Source organism: Leptinotarsa decemlineata, unplaced genomic scaffold (assembly GCF_025532065.1).
Source record: "Leptinotarsa decemlineata unplaced genomic scaffold, Ldec_3_MD MMD2_tig00000199_RagTag_RagTag, whole genome shotgun sequence".
Taxonomy (NCBI): domain Eukaryota; kingdom Metazoa; phylum Arthropoda; class Insecta; order Coleoptera; family Chrysomelidae; genus Leptinotarsa; species Leptinotarsa decemlineata.
Genome location: NW_027412544.1, coordinates 13,701,284 through 13,716,091, shown reverse-complemented (window position 1 = coordinate 13,716,091; position 14,808 = coordinate 13,701,284). Strand labels below are relative to the sequence as shown.

Below are 14,808 nucleotides of genomic sequence, written 5' to 3'. Positions count from 1 at the left end.
AACTTACAAAGCTATCCCTATTTATACAGTGCTAGTCAAAAGTCCCCTCCCCCCCTCGTATCTTTGGAACGGGTATACTTATAATAATGAATTTGGAGGGTGGAAATAAACGGATGTAGGCTTCTTAACTGGTCATAATAGGTGACGCAATAGTCATAAATGACGTCACAAGGCCACTGTGACCAAAAATTTTAAATGGGACCCTATGGCAAGTGACAGCTCGTTTGAAAGGTATTGAAAATACCTATTCAGTCATACCAATTTTGTTTGGGTTTCGGCTGATTTTGATTGATAAATTGAAGAATATGAAATTATTGTTTCGCATTTAATTAATAAAGATTTTAAAGTACGCCTCTGGTTCATTGTCAAAAAGGGTGACGTGTTTGAATTATCTACTTGTCAAAAGTGTTTATACCTTGAAAGTTTACCTAAGCTATTGTTTAACGAGACGTTTAAGTGTTTACATAGGCAAAATGGTACGTACTGTAGCCGACAAAGTAGCAGCTATCTTAATAATTGGTGAATGTAGAAACATTTCCATGCAGCGGAACGACTGTTAAATGAGAGGTACCCCGATCGCCCTATATCGAGGTTTTATTTGAGGGAGCTTCTTGAAGTTTGAAGCATCAGGTAGTGTTCAAGATGCCAAACGATGTGGTCGACCAACAATTAGTGATGACAAAAAAATTGACATACTTGAGAAATGGTAGTGAACCCTACTTCTTCACAGCCCAAGTTGCGTCTATCTGTGAAGTCAGTCAAAGGACAGTACATAGGGTGTTGGCTAAAAAAAATTTCATCCATACAAATTAAAAATGGTGCACCAACTTTCAGATGATGACCCGACCGAAGACTAAAATTCTGTGAAACTATGTCCGATAAAATGAACAAACAACCAGGCTACATACAGACAATTTGTTTTAGTGACGAAAGTACTTTCTTTCTCAATGGAAATGTTAACACTCAAAATGTGAGGTATTGGAGTGACACAAATCCTCACATCTTTCGTGAAAAACATACTCAATTTCCAGAAAAAGTAAATGTTTGGGCAGGTATTTTGGGAAACCACATAGTTGGGCCTCTTTTTCTCAATGCTAACTTAACCGGTGAATTGTATCTGGAGATGTTACAAACTGATATTGAGGCGTTAATTCTTGAAATTCTAGAAGATAATCCAGATGAATTCGACAACTTGGAAATAACGTTTCAACAAGATGGTGCTCCTGCACACTATTACGGTGCAGTAAGACGTTACCTAGATGAAGAATATCGTGGTAGATGGATTGGACGACGAGGTTCGATCGAATGGCCAGCTCGGTCACCGGACCTTACACCATTAGATTTTTTTCTATGGGGGTACTTGAAATCTAAGGTTTACGCTACAGCACCTGACAGTATTGCCATTCTGAAACAACGAATTGTTGAAGAATGTAGGGCAATTTCCGCCGACACACTGGACGAGTACGACAAGAGTTTAGCAATAGGATGCATTACTGCCAGGAAGTAGATGGAGCACATTTTGAACACTTATTATAAGAACTGGTTCTTAAATCTTTATTAATTAAATGCGAAACTATAATTTTCGTATTTCTTCAATTTATCAATCAAAATCACCGAAACCCAAACAAAATTGGTATGACTGAATAGGTATTTTCAATACCTTTCAAACGAGCTGTCACTTGCCATAGGGTCCCATTTAAAATTTTTGGTCACAGTGGCCTTGTGACGTCATTTATGACTATTGCGTCACCTGTTATGACCATTAAGAAGCCTACATCCGTTTATTTCCACACTCCAAATTTCATTATTATAAGTATACCCGTTCAAAAGATACGAGGGGGGGAGGGGACTTTTGACTAGCACTGTATAACAGATACCTTTTCCAAGTATATACATGCGTCTTGAGTATCTTGAATTAATTTTACAATGTGCCTTTTCTACTTGTGTTAAATAATTTTACAATGTGTCCTTATGGAAACTGGTTAAATTAAGATTGACAATTTTTTTAAATAATGATAATGTCATAAGCAACAACCAGTTTGGCTTTCAATCAAAAAAGATCACCCATGATGCTATCTTCTCTTTGTTATATGACGTTTATGGAAATATTAATGAAAAAAGAGTCATCAGCAGCAGTGTTCTGTGACTTTTCTAAATCCTTTGACTGTTTAGATCATGTAATACTCATCATCCCCATCAGAAGGCGAAATAAAAAATGGCGTACAAGGTTCAATACTGGGACCGATACTTTTCCTGCTATACATAAACAATTCAGCATCTATCGATATAAAAGGAAAATTCACCCTAGTTGCTGATGACACCACAATATTGTGGCGTGATGAGACTTTATGTTATCTCCACGAGAATATAAGTGCAGATATAAAAAAATAAAAAAGTGGTGCGACTCTAATCTGCTGTATTTCAATGTTTCCAAAACAAATTCAAGATCATTCCGCTGCTTTATTGACAGCATTCCTTTACCAACACAGGACGCGGACAGGATAATTGAAAACAGACCTAGTACCAAATTTTTGGGGGTAATAATTGACAATAAACTCAAATTCGCCGATCACATTGTAACCCTCAATTAAAAGATAGCTTCAGGGTGTTTTGCAGCGAGAATAACATCTTGGTTTGTCTGCCGCTAAATCGGCTTATTTCTCACTTGTTGATTCACATTTAAGGTATGGAATTCCTTTCTGGGGAGTATGTTGCGAAACTCAAATACAGACGGTGTTCATTATTCAGAAAATGGCTATAAGATTCATATGTAGTGCCAAAACTAGAGACTCCTGCAAACCCCTATTTGAATTACATAAAATCTTGACAGTTTTGGAATCTTTATTTTAGAAACAGTAAGTTTAATTAACAAACATAAATTGATATTCAGCGGTTACTCCAATTATTATGCCCTTCGTCAATCTAACGACCTAAGATTACCCACACCAGCCTCTACTCTAGTCAAAGACTCTATATATTATAATGGTCTCAAGATGTTTAATCATTTACCTGACCATATTAAAATTTCAGAGGATAGCTGTGTATTTCGAAAATCAGTAAAAGACTTATTATATGGTAGACCCTATCATAGCTTAGAAGAGTTCTATGAGGACCGCTTTCTCTAATTTATTTTACCAACTGTATTTTTTATTAAACAAAGTATAGTATACTGCATTTGAACATTTCAAACTGTTTTGGTATTTTTAATTGTATGATAACTTTGATCAATGTGTTTGAATATTTTAACATTATTTGTACCCTATATATGTATGTGTATGTACAGATATGTATATATATATATATATATATATATATTATATATTATATATATATATATATATATATATATATATATATATATATATATATATATATATATATATATATATATATATATATATATATATATATATATATATATGCTTATGTTTATGATGACTCATGAAAATTTGCAGCTTTGTCAATAAGACCTAATGCTCTTCGGGCAATAAAGCCTTTATTATTATTATTATTATTATCATTAGTATTATTATGTAGATCTAATGATTGGAATATTATAAGTTATATAAAATTAATTTCACATATTGCCTTATCTACTAGTCTTGCATAAATTTTACAATGTTTCCTTATGTGATACTGAGGTGAATCTAATAATTGAAACATTATAAGCTATATAAAATTCATTTGACTTTTCCTCTAACCCATGATAGAAAAACGTACAAAACAGGCCATTAACGGTTTCTCGAGGAGTATTGTAGATGACATAATAGGGAAGAAGAAGTTTAGGTTGAGAATGAACGAAATCTCGACTTTAAGAAAGTACAAAAACCAAGATGAATGTATCTCAGTTACACACCACCAATACACGAAGAACTTTGGAAAGATTTTCAAGGAACTAGGTTTGAAGATAGTATTCAAAACAAGTCATACACTACAGAGCCTTTTAGGAAGTCCAACAGATAAAGTCAAAAATTCAGAAAAATCTGTAATTTACGAAATTAAATGTAAGGATTGCGATGCAAAATATTATGGACAGACAAAAAGATCTATTAAAATAAGGAACACTTAGCAATACCTAATGGTATACTATATATCTGTTAAAATACATAACTTATAATATTTTAATTATTAGATTCACCTATTACATAAGGACACATTGCAAAATTAATTTAAGACTAGTAGATGAGATAAATTGTGAAATTAATTTTATATAGCCTATGGTATATGTATACCTTCAACTTAGAAAAAAGTGTAAGTTAACAAATGCGCAATTAGCAGGAAAACTACAATAATTTTTTTAACCAGGAATCCACTGTTAATTCAACTTGCAAGTACCTAAAATCCTCATTCAAAGGGTTAAAACAGTTTTTCTTGTTGAACCGCTCGAATTGGGCGACACGTGCGTGAGCCCAACCAGCCGTTTCAAAAAATATACATCTCTGTTTCGTCTGGTGTTTGGGAAAAGTGTTTGGCTCATATCGTATATTACTCTGGATGAATTATAAATCGAATGACACTCCAATAATGATTTTCGAACTACAGGAACTGTTTGGAAACGTATTACCCCGTGTTATTACGACGTGAATATCATCTAAACTGGTATCAATATTCTTAGTTCAAAAGCCTCATTCCGATAAGCTTAATGTTTCACGGTAATTTCATTTCTTTGGGGTCATAGATTGTTCACTGACTGATGACTCGATTAGTTTAACGCAGTCTTCAATTACGATGGCGGAGAAAAGTATCACAGTAGAAAAAAAAAATAACAAAGCTTTACAAGACAAAGAAGTTTAATGAGTAAAAAACACGGTGGTTCTGCATGCTGCGAAAATAATATAATGTATATATTTCTTGTTTGGAAGAGTGGTTTCTGTACAATATCCCCGAAACCTTACTCAAGTTTGTTCAATCAACGAAAAATGGAAGCAAGAATTGCATCGTTTGTTTCATTTGGAAATTGTCGTTAGACAGTCGAAATGCAATAGTGCCATTGGATTACTTGTGTTTACATTATTTGGTAGTTGTCAAGTAGTGGATAAAAGTTGACTGTCAAAAAATTCAACTCATTCAAATTTAAGCGATTGGCTTGTTTAAACATCACAGGACCAACAACATCACCATGAAAACAACACCAACCGCGGCAATTGAATTAATTACTGGTCTGACCCCTCTGGACCTGTTTGTGTTCAATAAACCCTACAAAATACAAATAAAACAGAACGCAGAGTCAGATGCTACAAATGCATAACGCATATAACAGACGGCTCAAAAACCAGAAGGCTCAGGATGTGCAGCTTACTCCAGATCACTAAGCCTAAGGATTAAGTGGGAATGGGAAAAAATACCAGCGTGGTTCAAACAGAACTGGCTGGTATCTCGATCGCCACAAAAGAAATAACCAGGAAAGGAATTTCTGCCAAAAACATAACAATCTGCACTGATAGTAGACAATCCCTATTAGCCTTCAACAGACAACGTGTTACGCAGTCTTGCCAGGATCACCCCGGGCGACCCTGGGAAGCTGGCGCCGAAGAAATATCTGGCGATAACCAGGAAAAACCTACGCTCAACAGTGGGATTTCAGACTGGCCACTGTCAACTAAAAAAACACATCCATATCATGGGCTTGTGGGCACACCTCTATGCGGAATGTGTGAACAGGAAGATGAAACTGTCAGGCATGTCTTATGTGAGTGTCCGGAATTATCCTCAATAAGAGAGTGTGTGTTCGGCGAGTATTGGCCTACACCTGCCGATATGAAGGAGATGTCTCCTAGTGACATGTCCACCTTCCTGAAAATGACAGGATGGACGATGACCTAGGAGGTCAACTCCCGAGGAGTCATCGTCATCGTTGAAAATTCTTCAAAGCTGTCAGTGGTTGCCAAATATGTGAATACTCAATAGACCGGATAGTAGTTGTGATAACTAGATATAATTTGATACCAATAGTTTGTGTGACCACGTTTCTAATTTGAGATTTTGAGGTACCATATCAAATCCATTTATTGATTTTCTGTAAATAATTCCTGGGCTATTGAAGTTATGCAAAAATGCACGAAACATTTTTATGTTACACACGAAAATATTCTCTAGGTAATTTTTGATATTTTCACTTTCAAATTTTGTTATTAGAAAGGCAACTTTTTATATCAGTATATACACTTTTTTGTAGTACTCTCTGATGTGAACAAAATGTGAATACCTAACATTTGATATCAAAGCCGTTTCGAATACAAGGTGTTATACGAATAATACTCAGTTGTGTCCATTTGAGGGTTGAATTAGCAATTATATATATCATTCTTATGAGGTCTTATCATAAAAAAAACTCAAAAAAATAAAATGAATTATAAAACTAAATGTTTTTATCAAATAGTGTAAAATTTCTCAGTCAGAGACAACGTATGTCAAAACTATTTTCCGAGTTTGTTGGCCAAGGTCTCCAGGTTATTATGCCTATTATGTCAACGACTGTGATAAAGATGATCACAAGAGTTGAGACAACAAAAGTGTGCTAATTTTCCTTACTGCAGCTACTATACTGCATTGATGGTTTGTGTCTCCGGTTTCATTTCAGTGGCGGAAGGTAATGTATCTGTAGTGTGGATAACTAGAACATGTTGTTAGTTGCCTAATTGCAACGTACCGCAGTCGTAGATGAAACGTCAGTCACAGACAACTGCAGATCAGGGTTAAAAACCCCAACAGATATGTTGTTGTGTTGGAAAGTTTTCGTGCATCAAAAAATCAAATGATAGACGAACACAGAATTATCAAAAACAAATTTCCAATGTTATCCTTTTCAACAGAGGACCTAGAAGCTTAACTCGTTGAATGGAACAGTTTTGGTCTGGGCTGAGGACCTCGTAATATACATTGCTTGATATAAGAGACCTATTGATTCTAGCAAAATATAAATGTGAATTTATGAAAATGTTGGCAATCCGAAAAATTGCTTCCATTTGCACTATTCTGTATAATATTTATCTGTTTGATTATATACGTCTGAACTGATATAGACAAGTGAACTTATGTCATTTTGTGCCCCATTTCTCTTTATCGACTTCATTTACAAATCAAAGCTCATTAAATTGAATTATGCTAGCACACCAAATCGTCTCCGAGAAGATGAAGATGCTAGGGAGATGAATTAGATAATTTGGTTCACTTCAATCGACTTGGTCTCTCTAAATAGGTACATCGCTCAATGTGCGCATTCAACTGAATTTATTAATGGTTGTTATGAAACACGTCTTTGAACTAGGATCTACAACTGATTATATTTATTTTGTAACACCGATTCTCAAATAAACAACAATCTATGGATATTATTTGTGAAAAAAGTAATAACTAGTCCATAAGTGAAATTTCGTGTCAGTCTATCACTGACAACAAGAACTGATTATGTGAAGATTGAAATATATTAGTTCAGATATTTTTATTTTAGCTACTATTTTCAATCCATGTTCACGAACAAATCCTGTTTAGTATTCAAAAATATGTTTAATATAATATGGATAATATGAAGTTTGTGAACTTATTATAAAATAATGTATATGTTCCATTTAGGCGATGAATTTATTTCTTCATTGGGTTTAATATTATAACTTTTCTTGATCTTGATGAAATTCGTAGTGCAGTGATAATGGTTATCCAAACAGTTCAGGTGACGATATATGAAAAGAAGTATACTACTGTGTACGAAAGATAACCCTTTCACTTTCATTGCGATTGAATATTTTATTTAGTTTTTTGTTGTTTAAATATGTTGTTAAAAATATGTTTTTCCGTTAACCAGCTATTGCACCCCTACGAACGACAACCCTCAGAAGTCGAAACCTGTGTGAGCTAAGGACTAACGAGGTCTTACCTTTCAACGTCTGATTCCTAACAAGTACAATTTGGAACCACTGTAAAATGAGTCTATTGGAAACAGTTTTCCCATGCCAGAACAAAAATACTCTCTCGACGCGCGTCGATGATGCTCACCAAACGCGTGTCTATAAACAGTATTTTAGTTTTGGTGACGGAAATGTGTTCTCAATAAAAAAATATATCTTCGTTGGTAAGACATCTCAATCAGCTATGTTTTCACGCACTATTTATTGGTGAAATTCGTCGGAAGATCCAAGAATTACTGAACGATGTAATTGAAAAAAATCAAATTTAACTTAAGTGTGGCAGTAAAATCCGTATCATATGGGATTCTTTATTAATAGTTGATACCACTGATGATGTGTCGACTACAGTAGCAAACGAGCCGTTTGGTACTTTAGGTTCCATTCGACCACGGCCAACTAGCCCGGATTTTATTCAAGTTAATTGTGACTCCGGCCGTGAAAGCCTTTGTTCTTATGCCTATATCTATACATCTATCTACCTATCTGATAAATCCAAAAACAAGCACTTTTTCAAATCAACCGAAATGTAATAAATATTCTTGCAACAAATATAATCCAAAAACCATATTTTATCCTAAATGGAAAAGTACTGATGGAAAATGATATGTGGAAAATGAAATGTAAATTGTTTACTACATATTATGAATGAGATATAACGGGCCTTCCAAAAGAAACTTCCGAACTTCGACAATTGATAACGGCCATCTTGTTGAAGCTACATCTCACTGATTTCAACATTCTTCCGGAACATCAATCAGGTTTTCGGCAAGGACATAGTTGTACAACCGCGATGCTAAGAGTGACAGATGATATGTTTCATTCAATTGATAACAACCAACTATGTGTTTTAGTCTTATTGGATTACTCCATAGGATGAACCATCAATTATTTATTTCTTTACTTCATCATTATAATATAATATTGGACTCGTTAACAACTCCGTAAGCCTTATAGCAAATTACCTGTCATGCCGGTTTCAAGTTGTGATGATAGATAATGAGACGTCACTACCAAATCCAGTCAATACAGGGGACCCACAAGGATCTATACTGGGACCGCTACTTTTCACGGTCTATACGTCGCAGTTTCATAGGCATATATCATATTGTAAAAGTCCTTTTCTTCGCCGATGACACCCAATTATCCCAGGAATTCTCTGAGACTTATACGCAATATGCATGTGGAAAGATAAATGAGGACCTCCAGAGATTACACGGAATTTCAAAAAAATATAGTCTTGGCATTAACCCCTCTAAAATCTAAGGCCGCTATTTGGAATAAAATCTGTACGAACTCGGATCTCGGGTCAAATCTCGCTGCAAATTGATGGACACTCACTACTGTTCAGCGATTCGGAGAAAAGTCTTGGGGTAATTTCAGACACAGATATGAGATTTAATAAACACATCTCTAAGCTTATGCGAAATGCCTGATGGTTTGAACCTTGAATTTTTTTAAATAATTTATTACTGTGCTTATATCATCAATGTAATTTTGAACAATATAATTATTATTACCTTCCTGTCTCTGAATGTATTTGCAGGTGCCACATAAACTCAAATATTTCTATTAGGAAAGTTCATTTATTTTATATCTTAGTATTTGTTTTTTCTTCCTTTTTTTATTATTTAACTATCTAGGGATTTATTTATATACAGCTTTTTAACCTGAAGTATAAATTTTAAGATGTGCTTATCAAAACCATGTGTTGAAATTAATTTGTAGGTTGAGTTGAAGAGCGCTGCTTCTCAACTTCTGCTGAGAAAGCACGAACTCTGCTATTTGTCAGACAATATATATTTTGTTTTTTTTTTTTAATTTTTCACTTTATCATATGTATATGTTGTTATATGTATATGTTTGTGATTTTCTGGCAATAAAATCGATTATTATTATTATTACCTTCAATGGACTGTGTTTATTTGTTACAAATAGTTTGTATCAAGAAACGCCTTTATTTGCAGTAAAAGGGATATTTATCTGTCCCCCAGTTTAGGGAAAACTATTATTCGATTTACCCAAATAGTTATTTTTTAGCAACGAATACTTTTCTCCGTGTAGTAATCAGTAATAGATTCAATTTCCACTCACCTCTTGTGCATCGTAGACAGCGCTTCCTAGGGTAAGAAGCATGGCGCAAAGAGTGCTCGTCAATATCGATATTTTCTTCGTTCTCCCTCTGTGGAAAATCTTCTTTGAAACTCTTCGATGACGACGCCACACTATTCGTTCTTTCTCTGCCGACGAATGTGCTGATTGAATGTCTTCTTTGACCATTTCGTTTGACAGCAGGGAAATTGTAATACCTTGAATAAAAAATAATGATTGGTACTAACTGAAGTTGTTTGAAATATTATGTGAATATTTATAGTTTTTCTTCTCGAAGAAATGTGAAACTACGATATTAAAAAAAAACAAACCAAAAATTTAGATGAAGAAGCGGTAGGGGTTTGAAAAAATATATAAATATTGGAATGAAATACGAATGGGACAGATAGACAAAAAATGACAGGGAAATTATGATGAACTGTTTATTGCTAGAGCAACAAAAGGACAACAAGTCTTCGAAATTATTGAATAACGGTTTTCATAAAATAATCAAATAAATACATTTGTAGAAAAAAGAAAAGAAGAAATTGAGAAAACGTTTTCGTAACTGGAAGATAAAGTATTTATATATGAATCATTATTAATTTTGAATAGAAAAAATGATCAGCGAAATCAAAAGATGAAATGGCATTCAATCATTGTTATGAATTAACACGTCTAACAAATGGAAACCAGAACACAATTGTTCACACTGGTACCCACACTACCCATCGTTAATATTCCCATCATCACATAAACATGCATTCAAGATTTACATTAACAACCCGATAATATTCTTTCTGAGAACCTCTACCTTTGATTTATCCGCTTGGCGGCAATTGCTTCAATGGGATAATCATATTCAAGTCAGTTGTGGATATGTTGGTGTAAAATCCAGGAATAATATATCAAATATATTGAAAAAATGATACTGATATGGCACACGAAACACTGTGGTTGGGATACTATCAAAAATGAACCCGATTTGGGAAAGTGAACAAGGTTGCCACTACTCAACATACGGCCTCAAAACTACTGACAATTTTTCATCGGTATCTAATCAACTATTCCTGGATATTTTTTGGAACTCAGATCAAAATTGAAAATATACATCATTATAAAGAAATAAAATATGTCATAGAACAGAAATTGAATGAAAATTCAGTTTATTTTGAAGAGAAGGCAATGTCAGACATTTCGAAGAAGAAAAGACAAGCAAGGAAAATATCATTTAAGGTATGATTATCAATATTAAAATTATAGTAGTCACTGCAGAATACTAATAGTGTTAGCCTTCCAATAATTCAAAAGTAGTGGAAATTCAAATTTGATCCACATAAAACAAATTCAAATGCTGTTCAATTCCAATTCCACTGATCTGTACTCTCAAAATAAGTATCGATTTCAGATTCACAGCCATAGAAAAAATAACCTGAGCTTCAACAATTAACTTGATTCACTACAAATCAGTGACCATCAACATCTGGATATAGTTAAGGAATTTTGGGATAGCCATTATGAGTGATTATTTTCCACTGCCGGACATATTGAAGACATTTATGAACGTTCTGAACCACTAAAGGGAATAAGGCTTAGTTTAAAATATTAAAGAGATAGTTTTACATAAAGTAAACATAAAAATAATTCTTAACATCCCAATAGTTTCGTTTCACGAAAGTGAAAAATACTAAATGAAAAACGTTGACTTCAAGTCGTAAAAAGTGAATTAGAAGGTCACGAAGTTCAAATTTCGAAAAAAAATTCAGCATGTTCTTTTTTTTAAATAATTCTATGCCACTCAAGTAGAAAAATCTTCATATCTAATTCTGTGTATTCAAAATATGATCATCACCGTAGAAAAAACTAGTTAAATAGCACGAAAACAACTAATTTTATATGCCGAACAGAAGCAAAGGCCAAGAAATCTAGAGAGAGAGAGAGAACTATTTTATTGTCGATAAAATGTGATCTTTGGTTGCGCTTCTATTAAAAGTATAAATGCCTTCATCCAGTAAAGATGACTCATAAATAATCAGCTAAATGAATTACAGAATTCCTAAAACTATCTTTCCAATTTTCTTCAAGTACCCTGTTAGTGGACAATGGTGATAATAGCACAACAATTAAGAGGTATGGGGATGAAAACCATTAATGTTAAGTCAAATATTATAAAGAAATACCCCAAATAATGAAAATAATAAATGGGTTCAAAAGACATGTAGCTAGTATTAAAAGCGTTATGTTATGAAAGTTTATGAGTTTATAATGTGGATAATAATATTTGAAAATTGAGATATGGAACATTCAGTGTAAGATGCAAGACACGTGATTATTGTAGAGATGTCTTATATGAAGAAGCCCAAATTATGGGTATCAGACAACTATTGTGTATGGAAATATCATTCATTAAAAATGGAAAAATTATATTACAAGTTCATGAAAATGTTCACAATACACGAACAAATGTTGCTATATTTCTACCCCGATGTGAGAAAACGATCGAACAGCAAAAGCCAATTACCTGGCACCTAGAATATATCTCATGAGATTCAGAATATTGGAGAATATAGTCAATAGAAAAATTGTTTAACTGACTGGATTCTCAAAATGGGACGTGATATGTTTAGCAATATTATAAATTCCAAATGAGTATTCACGAAAAATAAACCAGTCTGCCTCCTGATTATGTCATTTTACCGAATTCTGAAATTTACCCTACATGTGACCTTATTGAAAAATCAAAATATGTCCTTACTCGGATAGGTCTCTACATCATATCAAGTAATACTTGATAGGTGGAATTTGGAACCTCTAGCGTGAAATGAATCTAATGAAAATCGCGTTTCGCTAACCAAATTAGCATCATCAGACGATGACAACAATAAAATAGGACTATCGATCCATTGCCCTCATTGAATTTCAATTAATGAATGGAAACCATTGTTCAGATTTTCTGAAGAGGCTTCTGAGAGTTTATAGAAATTATAAATAGGTATCTCGATCTCACAAACATAACATAATCTATAACTATGAACTATAAATAACAGAACCCCAAGAGAGTTCATGTTTTACTTATTCGAAATCTGAAGACGTTTTAGTTCATGAAAAGTGACCTGTCTAAAATATTGACTTTCAGCAGCGTTCTACAAAAACAACTAATTCTTGAATATATTGAAATGAATATTAGTAATAAAATTTTTCGGATGCATTTTAAAAAATTCTGATACTATGTGGATTCACTGATTCAGGAAATTATAATATTTCATATTTCTTCAATTAAAGTGTAATTCAAATTACAAGGATTTTAATGACAACAAGAATAATAATATTGAAATTCAAAAGGTGAATACTGAGAGTTGAAACAATGACGATCATTCATAATACAGTAGTTTTGAAAAAATATACTGACCTTGCCGAATCCTCACTAATGAACACTTCTTCATCTTCGGAGGCATCTGCTTGCTCTTCACTAGTAGCAAGCGGAATGTATCCAACATCTCCATTAGAATTCACTTTATTCTGCTTCAGAGAGTTTGATCGGCTGGAAGGATTTTTGAAAACGATATCAGGTGCGATGTCACTCAGTCTTGGTTCACCCATGATCAGCAGTTCCTGATTAGAGTCTGCGGAGTTGGAGCTCATTGATCTGAGAAAATTTCTCTTGTCCCGACAGAAGCTCTTTCCTCTTGGAGGAGTTAGCTGCCTCGTTAAAGAACACTCTGAAGCACTACTACAGCTATCACCCATTCTTTTCCGTTCGTCGGGCACATTGAAGTACGAGGGATTATCTGTGGACAACATGAGTTAACTAGTAGCTAAGAAGCGACAACACTGCATACTACTCTTGTCTAGTGGATTTATGGTTAAGATGGCTTGCATCCAAATGTTAATGGGTGAGTGGGGGTGGTTGGAAGGAGGGAGGTCAAAAGAGGAAGTATGAGGATTCCGACAGGATACGGCAAGGTTAGGTGGCGCATTTTAAGGTGATACTCTTGGCAGGGGCGGCTTGGCTGAGACTTCATGTGTAATGAAGGAAGGTGGACATGAATAGTAAAGTTCAAAGTTCGAAAGTAAGCTTGATCTGAAGTTTTCTTTACATTTGATGAGATGTGGGTGATGCTGTTGAATTGTGATTGTTGTTAAAAAAAAAGGAAAAACAAAAATGATGAAACTTGAATTTTCTTGAAAAAATTAAAATAGAATGCTGTCAAACGTAACTGGCGATTCGTAGGACGTACGAAATGAGCCCGGGACCTATAAACCTTTCAAAAATCATGATGATTTCCAATTCGATATTCAAAACTATTTTAGAAAATATCTGAATTATATATTTTGAAAATATTCTGAATCTATGAAATCTATTCAGTAGAGATTGAGAGTATAACATTCAGAAGTTACTTTAAAATGATACAAACCTCATATTTGATTGACATGAATACTATAAAATAGATGAATGTTCAAAATATGTTATTGAAATATTCAATTTTACAGTTTCTTCAAAGGTAAGAACGATTTCCAATACATGTCAAAATTTGAGCAACGATAAGAAAGGTTATGATGCAATTATTGATTTAAAAAAATGTAGCATGATGATATATATTATACGTTTTGACTGTTACAACAAATAGCGAATAAAATTACTTCAACGTCAATCCTCTTCAGAGGAAAAAAATGATATATTTTGGATATTATCTTGATGATTGGGAAGTTGTAAACTCTTATCTTGTAATGTACTCAATGCTTGTTTCAATGTGTACTCTAAGTCTCCCGTCTTGTCATAAACTTTGTTTTTAGATTTTCATACGTTTTTCACCAT

General features: G+C 33.7%; 1 protein-coding gene across 1 annotated transcript in view; it reads right to left on the bottom strand.

Moving 5' to 3' along the window:
• Window positions 1–14,808, bottom strand: part of stumps (DBB domain-containing protein stumps) — a 148,445-nt gene that overhangs the window by 70,216 nt on the left and 63,421 nt on the right. The window contains exons 3-4 of the mRNA XM_074172979.1: window positions 13,402–13,780; window positions 9,996–10,210 (exon numbers count right to left, since the gene is read on the bottom strand). Coding sequence (XP_074029080.1) covers window positions 9,996–10,210; window positions 13,402–13,780 — 594 coding nt within the window. The remainder of the gene's footprint in view (window positions 1–9,995; window positions 10,211–13,401; window positions 13,781–14,808) is intronic.